Here is a 12046-nt window from a genome sequence, read left to right on the forward strand (position 1 = left end):
ACCTTGATATTTCCGTTCCCCCGTTGCTCAAAATTCCACCCTGCTGCTGAACGACATCTATGCCAATCTTCATGCCGCTGCAAGCTGCTGTCAAAGGCTGATGTCGGTCTTGCCTTTTGAATTCTGATTTTTTCATTAATTCCTAGCCAGCTTCTCACAGGAGATGATGCTTTGTCGGAAATCATCATATCCTATGCCTCAGTTATGCCCCTTCCTTGTGACGGCTCCTCGCAGAGTTTGTCTGCTGCCTTCTGTGCCTCACGCACTCTCTATCTCAGTTTCTAGCATTTGCACCCTTCGTCAGCAATTGTAATTGTCAGCTTCCAAGCTGGCAATTCCAATTTCAAATCACGGTGCCAGCTTTCCCATAAAAACCGTCACAGGCAGCACCGTCATCAGTTCCCATGGCCAATTCCCCAGTCAACAGCTCATCACATTGCAAACAAGCACGTGAACACATAATTACAAAAGTAAACACATTAGTTCATAAAACCCACTCTGCAGGTCTTGAAGACCGAGCAGGCAAGGGGTTTCATTATCTACTGCTACAAATCCCCCGCCAACTCCTGTACTCCTACAACGCCGTCCCGCCGCCACCCACCCACAAACACCAACATACTCATACACGCCCGCCTGCCCCTAATTCCCCCACAAGCTTATCCTCCCCTTTTTCGCCTTCTTCTTCTCCTCTCGCTCCTTCTCCCGCCCACGCGCTTCCTCCTCCTTCATCCCGCCAAGGATATCATCGAACGTGCTCGGGCCGTTCCCAGGCGCCACGCCAGCCGAACTCACCCCAGACACCGAGCCAGCGCCACCGAAAGCTGACGTTGCGCGCGAGACGGGCCGGGAGGACATGTGCCGTGACGTCGGCCGTGATACCGAAAGAAGCTCGGCACCCAGACCGACGCCAGGCGGCGCACCAGCATCCCCAAAGAACTCCGCAGGTTGCCACTCCTCCCGTCCCGGCTGTTGCCGGCTCGGCGGGCGGCGCACCACAGTTGCCATGCTGTCATGGCGCAGCAGGTCGGGCGGGGGAGTGGCCGAGCTGAGGCGGCTGGGTCGGAGAGGCGGGGCTGGGAACTCAAACGTCGCGGGACTACCCGCAGGGCTGACCGGACTCCCACTACCGTCACGGGTCGACACGTCAACCGGCGCGAGGTAGGGGGAGTTGGCCAGAACCGGGCCGCCCTCTAACGCGGCGCGGGCCTGCAGAGGAGGCAGCCAGTCAGCGCCGGCCATCCAGCAGTGACTGCGGGTGTAGATTGCCTCTGCGGTGTTCTCAGCCGCATCAAAGGGATAGTCGCGCATGGTTCTTCCGTCTTGCCATGGAAGATGGCCGAGAGGGGGCTTGCACAGGAAGTACTCCACCCCTCCCGTGTAGCGAATACCCGGAGCGTCCATCACGAGAGGAGGCAGACACTGCAGGACGGCGTACAGGAAGATCCAGTATCCGAAGCGTTGGTCGCGGAGGTCACGGATCGACGATCCCGACGCCTGTTCGTCTTCGAACTCAGCATACTTGCGCAGGAAGGGCGTCTGAAGGCCCACGGAGACGTTGTGCGCCTTGGCGAGAACGAGGAGCTTTTCGAACGGGCGCAGGCGTCGGGTCTCGGCTGTGACTTGGGCTTTTGCGGAGCGCTTCGGGTGGCCGGCGTCGAGGGTGGTGGGGGTGGGGAGCTTGGGGAGGTCGAAGGGGATGGGAGGGGTGACGGGGATACTGGAGCGGTCGTGCTCGGACATGATCTTTCGGAGCGCCAGCAGCTCCAGCTGTCCCTGTGTCATGTCGTCCTCGCCCTTCACGTCTTCGACGTCTAGTGTCCGAGTCGTCAGGGCCTCGCGATCCACTAGGATATCGTAGAGTGCTGCGAGGTCGTCGTACAGGATCTTCAGGGCCAGGCGGTTAAGACCGGAGATTTGGAAGCCGCTCCTCTTTCCGCTCTTCGGAGGCCATGAGCCGTGCAGGTCCTTGTAGTATGACAGGACGAACGACCGAAATGCGACAAAGTGAGACCTCCATGCGGTGAATCTGACAGTCTTACTCTCCGCAGTGACCTTGGAGGCGGCAGTGCCGTTAAATATGTGGGGGAAGTCGAAATCTTGGAGTCGAGTCTTGATGGACTTTTGACGATGCTCGAGATCGAGGGCTTCTCGCTCGATTTTCGACTTTGTTGCGTCCGAGACCATTGCGAACAGCTTGTGTTCTCTGATCCCCTTGCAACCATAGGCACCAACGCAATGTATGAATCCTTCGCGATAAAGCTGTGCATGGCGCATCGCTTCGCCCATGATAACTCCTTGGAGCATCTTTTGGAACGATCCTCGTACGTCTTGCAGATTATAAATATCGTTATAGAAGGAAAACGCCGTTGTTATGACTCGTCCAAAATCCCCGCTGGACTCGTCGAGAAAGTCCACGTCGGCAAGGTGGCTCGCGATCCCAAGAAAGACCGAGATCTCAGTCGGGAATCTCATAGATGCAATCAGCGGCTTGTGAAGCAAAAATGCAATCAAGTTTCGTGCGGCGAGTAGACGATCAGTGTCGCTGCCTGCATCTTGCAGGTTCTGTGGAATCGTAAGTCTCGTGATTGGAAAGTATAGATGACCTTCTCTCGGCGTCTGGTTCGGTTTGGCCATCAAGTCGCCTTGGGCAAACCCGTCTGCGGACAGGTAAGCTGATAAATCTGCGGAAGGCCTTCGTTGGGGTAGATCGAAGTTGAAATCCAAGCGCTTCATCGCCTCGTCTGGCGCGTTCATGACTGCATCTTCTAGAATAGTAGGTTCTGGGTTCACTATGGTCGGGCTGGTTGGCATGTTGAAGCTGACCGGGCTAGCTATGCTGATAGGGCTGGTTGGGCTTTGACTGAAGGCAATGTTCATGAGCATCGCGGATGTTTCAATGACCCGCGATGGGATCTTGAACGACGGCTTATTTCCCGTTGGGAACAGGTATACGTTGACATCTGCCGTATCGTCCCAGAGCTCTGTCACCTTTAATTCGGTTAGCAACCTGCAGAGTATGTGGTTGTGAAATAATACTGACTCGTTCTCCGGAAAGCAGTGGCGCCAAGTTGTAGTCCACCTTGTTTGGTCCTCCAAGAACCCATGGTGCTGAACCAGCTGATGATGTAGGCCTTGACGAATCTCTTGATCGAGGCATGAAGGTCAGGCGGCTTCGTAGTTTCGATCTGTCCGAGCCTTCGCTATCTGACATGTATGAGGGTGGTGCCATCGTTGACATTGAACTTGCTGATGGTACGCGGTGTCCAGTGTCGAACAACGGAGGGTATTGCATCGGGGAGCCATCTCGTGTTTGTGGTCGGGATCCGGGTGAGCTGTCCCTCGAAGACAGGAATCGTGATTGTGACGACGCAGCGAATGGCGGAGTTGGTGGTGGTGGCATAGAATGTGGAGATGGTGACGGATCGCGGTTGATTCCCATCGAGTTGGCCTTTGCGAGCTTGCGTGGCTTCTGGGCGGGGTCGAATGTAGGTGCGGGGACCTCGAGCTCAGTCGTCGCGGTCTGAGGTCGCGGGCCCATCTTGCGGGAGAGAAGCCCGGGTTTGTCTGCATCCTTAGCTGCTGAAAATAGATTTGTAAAAGATAGAGAAAAGGTCCTGGAAAGATTGCCCAGTGATGAAAGCCCCTCGAGTGATTGCACTATCTCCGAGTCCTCGCTTGGGTCTGGAACTTCACTTGGGCCCGGAAGGTTCGCTTTCTCTCGTGGGGCCGGACTGTTCTGTGGGGTTGGCTTCTGCTGCTGCGGCGGCGTAATGCTGATGATGATGTCGTCGTTGCTGTCTGATACTTCAGGCCGACCATCAACACCAGCCAGTTCACTAAGCGTCAAGGAGGACGGACTACGTCGGAGACCTTTCCGAACTTTCGGGTCATACACAGGATGCGGCTTCAACAGTAACTGCCCTGCTGCGAGCCTACCCCAGTCTGCAAACGTTTCTGCGCAGGCCATCGGGGGAGTAGCAGCCTGGATGTTAATCTCGGGGACGCCAAGTGTGTCAGGAGTGGTTGGAGGCTCAGTCGCAGCAGCATCAGGAGATAGGAGCTCAGCCATAGCAGGAGGAGATGGGGGCTCACTCTTTGCCATCGCGTTGTTGGGAGCCTTGCTCGGCGTCGTGTTACGGCTTGATCAAAGTGAACGTTGTGTCGGATGGGGCATAGCAAACTTTCAGATCGAAGCGTAAACAACTTCAAGAGGTGCCCATACAAGCGTTAACAATCGGTGCCTCGCGAGGCACCGATTTTCACACGGCAGATCTAAGCGTTATAACGGCTAAGGGGGGGGATCGACTTTGCTGGCTGCAGCTGATGGTGAGTACTTGACATGCAGGCGCGTCTAGGATTGGTAAAAGATGTTCAAGAGGATGGCAATGTGACAATTGACCTGTTTCTGCTGGTTTCTGTCTTAACTGAAGAGATTTGTGTCACTACAGCGAAGGTGACAGCCATCCAGCCATCCGGCCGCCCTTATGACGTGTGTCTCGGAGTCCCAGGTACGAGAGGTAGCACTAAATGTTTTAATATGGGGCAGAATGTCTTGGATCTGGGATATATGCAAGATATGCAAGGCTCTTGGGAACATGTGGATAGGGAGTGTGGAAGGGCAGCAATTTAGCCCCTTACCGTTGCAGGAATGCGCTTGGCGTCTCATAGAAAAGTAGCGGCGGTGAGATGGAGATGCTAGTTGCCACTGCCGCCCCCCTAGACGCCATTGTTTGCTGCGGCTTTGTCTCAGTGGTGGCGAAACTCTACTTTTAGTTCAGTGATTCGCGTTCCCATGTCGTGGACAGCCACAGCCCAAGAATAACTCCAAGCATAAATTTATACCCGAGGTGTGCAGAGTTGAAACAGGAACTCCATAGTAGAATCAGGAACTGCGTTTTTGGTGGACGTTGATTTGCTAAAAGGGGCAAAAGATAAACACGAGGCGTCATCGGCTTGGCTGAGGTCGAATAGGCGACGGAGCGGTGGTTGACATTGAGTCGTATGCCGGCCCACTAACTACTATATTTATCCAATACCAAGCCGCTATGACAGAAGTGGCACACTTAAGGTTTGCATAGTGTGCATCAAAGTTGCTAGGAAATTTCCCAGTATCCGAGGATTATACGAGTGTTAGAATCTTAGGATCTTAGATTTCTGATTTGGTTTTTTCATGAGGAGTCTGAGATTCTAGATCTTGAACAGCCGGTGTTGGTGGAAACCTGTCAAAGGGACGAAAATAGAGAACACGAACACCAACACCAATCTAGGGAGTGAAATATGTTACCTTACATCACAGATGCAGGGGCAAGAGAGTGAGCAGGTTTATTACGCGGTAACTTAAATACAGGACACGCTTATATATATTTCTCTTAGGGCCCTTGGCCCCTTCATGACGGTTATCAGGCATAGATCTGTCATCTCTGTTTTGTGGGAAGGAGTTTGACGCACAGGTAAACAGGTGAAGATGGCAGTAAGGTTAAAGTTCAAACTGAGCGTCTAGACCACATCCATGTGCTTCTGGCCACTGAGTGTAACCTTTGTGCAAATAATCTCCATCAAACTATGCATTTCATAAGGTGTGGAACCCTAAATGCTGGGCAGTGGATGAGATTGTGTTGGCACTTTGATCGAGTTTTCTTTGTTATCGATAAATCGTATCACGTGACTTTTATCGCGTGACTATTGTACGTCACGTGCTCGCCAAGAAAATCGCGCTATCACCACGTGCCGCAAAATCGGCTGCCTAGTCGCTGAGTCAGCAATCTTCTAATCAGTTCCAATCACAATCGGAAGCTTAAATGGGTTTAGGTTGAACTGCGAGTGTGTCGTCGAATGTTCTCCGCAATTAATATGAGCGAATCGTGCGCCAAAGCCGTTCCCACTTCCTCTTCTCGACTCTCTCTCTCTTAACAACGTCTCTTACCAATCCACCCCCCAACCCCGCCATCAACGAATCCACCTCTCTCAAAATACCATCATCCATCAGTCCCTATAATCTCGTCGCCGAGCTATGAGTCGAGGCGGTAAACTTGCCCCCGAAGTCAATCGGTATGTGAAGTGCCATGTGCCCATCCACCACCACCCCCATCACCCCACCACCTGCCTCTACCCTGGCGATCTGACAGCGAGACCTCGAGGACCCCGCTAACTGTCATCACAGAGCTTTGTTCGTGAAGAATCTTAGGTACGATATATATTCGACTGTCGCAAGGCATGATGGCAGATGATGATCAGGCCATGGCGATGTGTAGTGGTGTGGCGCTGACGTGAATGTAGCTACAACGTTACCCCCGAGGAGTTGTTCGACCTCTTTGGCAAGTTCGGGCCTATCCGGTACGCATCTTCATCTGTATACAATAACGTCGATTGATACTGACTACGTGCTGCAGCCAAGTCCGCCAGGGCATTGCCAACAACACCAAGGGAACGGCGTTCGTCGTCTTCGAAGATGTCATGGATGCGAAGCAAGCCTGCGACAAATTAAACGGTTTCAACTTCCAGAGCCGCTATCTCGTCGGTATGTGTACGACCTTCAAATGCATCAGTTCAGCCACTTACCTGCCACAGTTCTATATCACCAGCCCGAGAAGATGAAGTCGAAAGAGGACCTAGAAGCCCGCAAGGAGAATTTAGAACAGCTGAAACGCCAGCACGGTATCGAATAACAAATAGACGGGCCGGTGAAAACAAATGCTGCGAAACAAGCGGCAGAGGTTTCCGCTGGCCCGTCTGGTCCTTCCAAGGCTCAGTCCGATGTCAATGATAAGGGAGATGATGGGGGCAAGGGTGCAGGTTCCAGTGGGCGTACAACTTTCTATTCTTCTTTGCGAACTTGGTTGGGACTTAAATTGCGGCGTTGAACGGATCTTTATGATGACTGGTATGACGGGGACGGGCGGTTCGTAGGCATGCTGGGCGTGGCTTTCGCTCAGCAGGATGGAGAGGGGGCAGGTGGCGCTGTCACTGATTCTTGGGCTGTATTCCTATGGCATCATGGCTTATCATGGCTTTTACCTGTAACCCCATAGGCTGCGGTCTTTACTGGACTCGCTTTGAACTCAATCACTATTTTCAGTTACTGGGCCGACTTACGCGTGACTGAAGTTGCCATTGTTGCTCGGCTTTCTATCGGTTCATGGGCCGACAATGACCGATATGCCCGTACTCAATCGCATAAATCGTAACTTTTGGGAGAATTTTTGTCTTCCAGGTCACGTATTGTACATTTCCTACAGTATACACACGAACTTGACGAATCTAACTACGAAAACTACAAATTATATCCTGCCTTTCCGGTCTCCCGCCTCCCTTCATTTTGCACCAGGCAAATATGATCATGGTGCAAATCGGCGAAACGATTCTCCGAAACTGTACCACAAGACGCTGACGCTATGACGATTTAGGTGGCCAAGCACCTGGGCCAGCCTTGGGATCTGGACTCTCTGGTCCATTTCAAAACCACTCAAACATAACACGACTCCTTCTTTCCGACGAACGATATTGTGGTCCATATCCTCCATGCCACGCAGTCCAGTGCCATTCGAACCCCCAGAACAGACTCGACGACATACACTCCCCATCGAAGACCAACTGAGAGGAGAGGTGGCTCGCCACTACGACTGAAACATCCCCACAAACCTGCTTCCACAACACCCTACGAACCTCCCTACATCACCCTGAACAGCAGCCTCCATCCCATCGAACCCTACCACCCAGCGCCCGGCGCTCGTCGCCACCATGGCCTTACCAACTACCACGCCGACCTCTCTCCTCGCCACGCTCGCCTCCTCCACCGCAGTGGCCACTGCAATGTCCGTCACCAAGAAGGGCGAATGCGAGCTCCTCGGCCCCTTTGCCCTGCTCGTACAGCTCGCGCTCGGCGGGCTGGCGCTGCTGGCGCTGGTGTTCAAGCGGTGGCGCGAGAGGCCGCAGCGGCCAGTCAAGGTGTGGGCGTTTGATGTGAGCAAGCAGGTTGTTGGGAGCGTGTTGCTGCATGCAGCGAATCTGGTGATGAGTATGCTGTCGAGTGGGCGGTTGAGCATGAAGGTGGAGGATGTAATCATCGAGGCGAGGGATGAGAGTGGGAGCGCGAGTGGAGATCCAAATCCGTGTAGTTTCTACTTTTTGAATCTACTCATCGATGTAAGTTGCCTTGGCGAAGTTTCAAACGAAACCATATACTAATACGCTATGCAGACTACCATTGGAATCCCAATTCTCATCTTCTTCCTCCACCTCCTCACACGCCTCTTCCTCCTCACATCCCTCGGCGAGCCGCCGCAATCCATCGAGTCTGGCAACTACGGCTCACCACCCCGCGCGAAGTGGTGGGCGAAGCAGTCGCTCATTTACTTCCTCGGACTCCTGAGCATGAAATTCATCGTGCTCCTCATATTCATATTCCTCCCCTGGATCTCGCACGTCGGGGACTGGGCTCTGCGGTGGACCGAGGGCAACGAGAAGCTACAGGTCTTCTTCGTCATGCTCTTCTTCCCAGTCGTGATGAACGCTACACAGTATTACATCATTGATACGTTTATCAAGGGCAGGCTCGAGGGGGTAGAGGGGGGACGAGTCGTCGAGGACCCAGTCGACAGCGATGACGAGGGTGGTAATGAAGCGGATGGACTGCTCGCTGCCGAGGTAGAAGTGGTAAAGAAGAAGAGGAAGACCTCAAATGATGTCGCGGATAGTGGGAGTGGTGGGAGCGGTCGCAGCGAGGCCGTCCAGGCGAAGCTGCTGACTGAGAGCGAGGAAGGGGGTGAGGATGCAGATGAGAGGGTCTGGCTTACACAGGATCAGCGTGATGAGCGGCGGTGAAGTTTCATTACGACTGGATAACACCAGCGCTCCAGCTTCTTATGTGTAGCCCCTCTCCTGCAATTCCACTCTTTTGATTTTTCGCATGCATGTTTGTTTTGGGGGTCAGGTTGCTAGAGATGACAATGCATCTTTTTTTTTGGTTCCTTGCAAGGAGTCTGGGGTGGGATTTAGTGTTGATTTGGGAGGCTTACGGTGGGATGGGAGTAAGATGAGGATGTATATATCTCCACGCATGCATAGCCACAGTTGTCAAGAGCGATATACGGAGCGACACGCAAGACAGTCAGAATACTAGTACTAGATACCAAATATGACAAAATATCACAAGAAATGGGGTTTCAGTGTAGGTCATGGGATTTAAATAATTCGTGGCGCGTGACACGCAAAAATAACAATATTGATATTTAAAAAACTAGAAATTAAATCGGAAGGTGACATTTTTGAGAATAAGGGGTTTGTTGTCATAAAATTACTGCGAGCAGTGAATTTTAGCAGCAATATTGTATGCGGTAGAGAAAAATGGGGGTAATATGGGGGTAATGGGGAGGTTTTGAGAGAGTAAAATGGGGGTAATAGGGAGGTTTTGAGGGGGTAATGAGAATGCCATCCCTTGCACCAAACGTGTCTCTTAGAAGCCGTGCGTAGCCGTGTGCGCGGGGTAAGACGGGGGTTGGACCGTTCTGTGATGCGCCATCCTGCATGGAATTCCGCTAACCGGCAGGGGTTCGCGTGCACTCGATAAGGATCTCGATAAGACCCCAAAACTTAAATAAATGCCCCTCCTCCTCCCGTCATACACTTTACTTCTCTCCATCACCACGCTCTTCATATCTTCACTCTTATATATATCAGAAATCTAGCCACAACCTCCATACAGATATGGCTCCACCAAGTGCGATTGATATCCGTGGCCTGACTGATACTGAGGCGTTGATCTACCCCAACCCATTGACCGTCAATGAGGTGACTGAGCGTCGGGCCAAGGCTGGCAAGCTCATTGCGGGTGTGGCCGCTGGAACGAGCAGCGATCTCTTCAAGAGCAAGGTATGTGCTAAATTCCCTTTCATCTCACACACAATTCATTATGCTGACCGTACAAGTCCAATGGCAAACTCGCCAAGCGATTCGATCGTGAGTCAACCGACCCGTGAAGAACAAACGAACCACGCTGACTTATAAGACCTCATTAGTGAAGAGAGCAAGTCCCGCGGGACATCGTCGTTGAAGGCCGCTGCCAAGTTTCTATCCACCCCCGGCATAATATCTCTGGGGGGTGGCCTGCCATGCAGTGAATACTTTCCAATCCAGGATCTCTCCATGACGGTGCCAGTGGCGCCAGATTTCTCAGAAGAGGGCACCCGAAAGTCCGGTGTCGTTGTGACGACGGGCAAATACGATACCACACAGGGCGATGGGACGTACGATCTGTCGATCTGTCTGAACTACGGCCAAGGCACTGGGTCCGCCCAGCTGCTGCGCTTCGTCGTCGAGCACACCGAGATGGCACACAGCCCGCCTTACAAGGATTGGCAGTGTGCCTTGAGCGTTGGGAGCACAATGTCTCTAGAACAAGCATACCGCATATTCACCGAGCGCGGGGATTACATTCTGTCTGAGGAGTACACGTTTGCCAGTGCCGTGGAGACTGCCCTCCCCCTCGGATGCAAGTTCATCGGGATCAAGATGGACTCGGAAGGACTGATGCCTACGGACATGGACGACATCCTCTCCAACTGGGACGTCAAGGCCCGAGGAGCACGCAAGCCACACCTGCTGTACACCGTCCCAACGGGCCAGAACCCCAGCGGCGCAACACAAAGCGTGGAGCGACGCAAGGAACTGTACAAGGTGTGCCAGAAGCACGACGTCTTCATCATCGAGGACGAGCCCTACTACTTCCTTCAGATGCAGCCATACACCGGCGCCGACGCACCGCCTGCAGCACCACCAGCCAGCAACGAGGAGTTCCTGCGTCTGCTCGTGCCTAGCTTGCTGAGCCTGGATACCGACGGCCGCGTCATGCGTCTCGACTCCTTCTCCAAGGTAATTGCGCCCGGCACACGCACAGGATGGGTCACAGCATCAGCGCAGATTGTCGAGCGTTTCATCCGACACAACGAGTCGTCTGCGCAGAACCCCAGCGGGCTGTCGGCAATCACGCTGTACAAGCTGCTGGATGAGACGTGGGGCCATGACGGCTACCTTCAGTGGTTGCGCCACCTGCGTGTCGAGTACACGGCCCGCCGTGACGCCCTCCTCTTGGCCTGCGAGAAGTTCCTACCAAAGGATATAATCACGTGGACTCCCCCTGCTGCGGGCATGTTCGTGAGTCACCCTCTTTCCTTCTTCTTGTACTTCGCATAATACATTCGTGTGAACCCCTCATTTCCCAATCCGTTACCCAATTCCTTACGTAACCCTGCCGTGTCCCGCTGGAGCACATTCCCCGCATCACCCTTCCCGCATTCCTATTTATTTACACCAACGCTAACCTCCTACCCAGCTCTGGCTCGAAGTTGACCTCGCCAACCACCCCCACGCGGCGACCAAGTCAGTCCTAGAGATCGAGGACGAGATGTTCCTGGCGTGCGTGGAGAAGGGCGTGTTGCTGTCAAAGGGCTCGTGGTTCCTCGGGGACAAGACCAAGGAGCCGACGCAGCTGTTCCTCCGAGCGACATTTGCGGCAGCGACGGCGGAGAAGATGGAGCAGGCGATTGAGAGGGTTGGGGTTGCGGTGAGGGATGCTTTTGGTGTTAAGGCGTGAAGTGTTGGTTAGAAGCAGACTCGAAATGTCGTTGGTTACTGACGGGCTGCGAAGTGGTGGCATTGGTGGTGGCAGATGGACGCGCGACGGTGCATCTACCTATCTCTTTTGGTGCAAAGCTGCGGTGGTGCAGGAGTTCAGCATACTATAACCCGGTTTTGGTGCGGTCCTTGGGAGATGAATCTATCAAAGATGAGAAATTTGGAGCAAGGGTGTTGCGATTTATTGGTGGGTAGAATGGGGATATATAGCATTAAAATAACAGGTAATACATGAACTACAAATGTTTCAAAGAAGCTGTTGTGGGTGGCTAGAAGTCATGAACACCGCACCCCGTGAATGCGGAAGTGCCCCCCTCATAAGAGAGAGCATCATAATATCCTATTCCGTCTTGTGATACTTGTGTATTCGTGCCAATCGAGGGTTACTTATAAAAGCCTGTGATTTCTTCTCATTCCC

General features: G+C 53.2%; 4 protein-coding genes across 4 annotated transcripts; 3 read left to right on the forward strand and 1 right to left on the reverse strand.

Moving 5' to 3' along the window:
* Window positions 1–413: 413 nt before the first annotated feature.
* On the reverse strand, window positions 414–4967 carry VE01_06422 (uncharacterized protein). Its single transcript, XM_059463797.1, has 3 exons — window positions 4093–4967; window positions 3041–3564; window positions 414–2988 (listed from the first exon to the last, which is right to left on the reverse strand). Exons 1-3 carry the CDS (start codon window positions 4100–4102, stop codon window positions 640–642), a joined length of 2883 nt encoding a protein of 960 aa, XP_059319632.1. The 5' UTR covers window positions 4103–4967; the 3' UTR covers window positions 414–639.
* A 1043-nt stretch (window positions 4968–6010) lies between these two features.
* VE01_06423 (uncharacterized protein) lies at window positions 6011–6665 on the forward strand (the record flags this gene model as incomplete). The annotated part of the gene is made up of 5 exons (XM_018275871.1): window positions 6011–6048; window positions 6161–6184; window positions 6277–6333; window positions 6390–6517; window positions 6568–6665. The coding sequence occupies 5 exons, from the start codon at window positions 6011–6013 to the stop codon at window positions 6663–6665; spliced, it is 345 nt and encodes a 114-aa protein (XP_018129549.1).
* Window positions 6666–7290: 625 nt separating this feature from the next.
* Window positions 7291–9151, forward strand: VE01_06424 (uncharacterized protein). The gene is made up of 2 exons (XM_018275872.2): window positions 7291–8142; window positions 8197–9151. The coding sequence occupies exons 1-2, from the start codon at window positions 7738–7740 to the stop codon at window positions 8818–8820; spliced, it is 1029 nt and encodes a 342-aa protein (XP_018129544.1). The 5' UTR covers window positions 7291–7737; the 3' UTR covers window positions 8821–9151.
* A 288-nt stretch (window positions 9152–9439) lies between these two features.
* ARO8_2 (Aromatic/aminoadipate aminotransferase 1) lies at window positions 9440–11866 on the forward strand. Its single transcript, XM_018275873.2, has 4 exons — window positions 9440–9867; window positions 9924–9954; window positions 10004–11148; window positions 11327–11866. The coding sequence occupies exons 1-4, from the start codon at window positions 9703–9705 to the stop codon at window positions 11585–11587; spliced, it is 1602 nt and encodes a 533-aa protein (XP_018129543.1). The 5' UTR covers window positions 9440–9702; the 3' UTR covers window positions 11588–11866.
* Window positions 11867–12046: the final 180 nt, after the last annotated feature.

This window comes from Pseudogymnoascus verrucosus, assembly GCF_001662655.1.
Source record: "Pseudogymnoascus verrucosus strain UAMH 10579 unplaced genomic scaffold scaffold_28, whole genome shotgun sequence".
In the NCBI taxonomy this organism is placed as follows: Eukaryota; Fungi; Ascomycota; class Leotiomycetes; order Thelebolales; family Thelebolaceae; genus Pseudogymnoascus; species Pseudogymnoascus verrucosus.

Excerpts from the sequence above, each read along its gene's own strand:
- ARO8_2 (XM_018275873.2), top strand. The coding sequence starts at position 9,703 with ATGGCTCCACCAAGTGCGATTGATATCCGTGGCCTGACTGATACTGAG. Across the intron at positions 9,868-9,923 it reads GCGATCTCTTCAAGAGCAAG|TCCAATGGCAAACTCGCCAA; the intron begins GTATGTGCTAAA and ends TGACCGTACAAG. Across the intron at positions 9,955-10,003 it reads ACTCGCCAAGCGATTCGATC|ACCTCATTAGTGAAGAGAGC; the intron begins GTGAGTCAACCG and ends CTGACTTATAAG.
- VE01_06422 (XM_059463797.1), bottom strand. Across the intron at positions 2,989-3,040 it reads CACTGCTTTCCGGAGAACGA|GTGACAGAGCTCTGGGACGA; the intron begins GTCAGTATTATT and ends ACCGAATTAAAG.
- VE01_06424 (XM_018275872.2), top strand. The coding sequence starts at position 7,738 with ATGGCCTTACCAACTACCACGCCGACCTCTCTCCTCGCCACGCTCGCC. Across the intron at positions 8,143-8,196 it reads TTTTGAATCTACTCATCGAT|ACTACCATTGGAATCCCAAT; the intron begins GTAAGTTGCCTT and ends TACGCTATGCAG.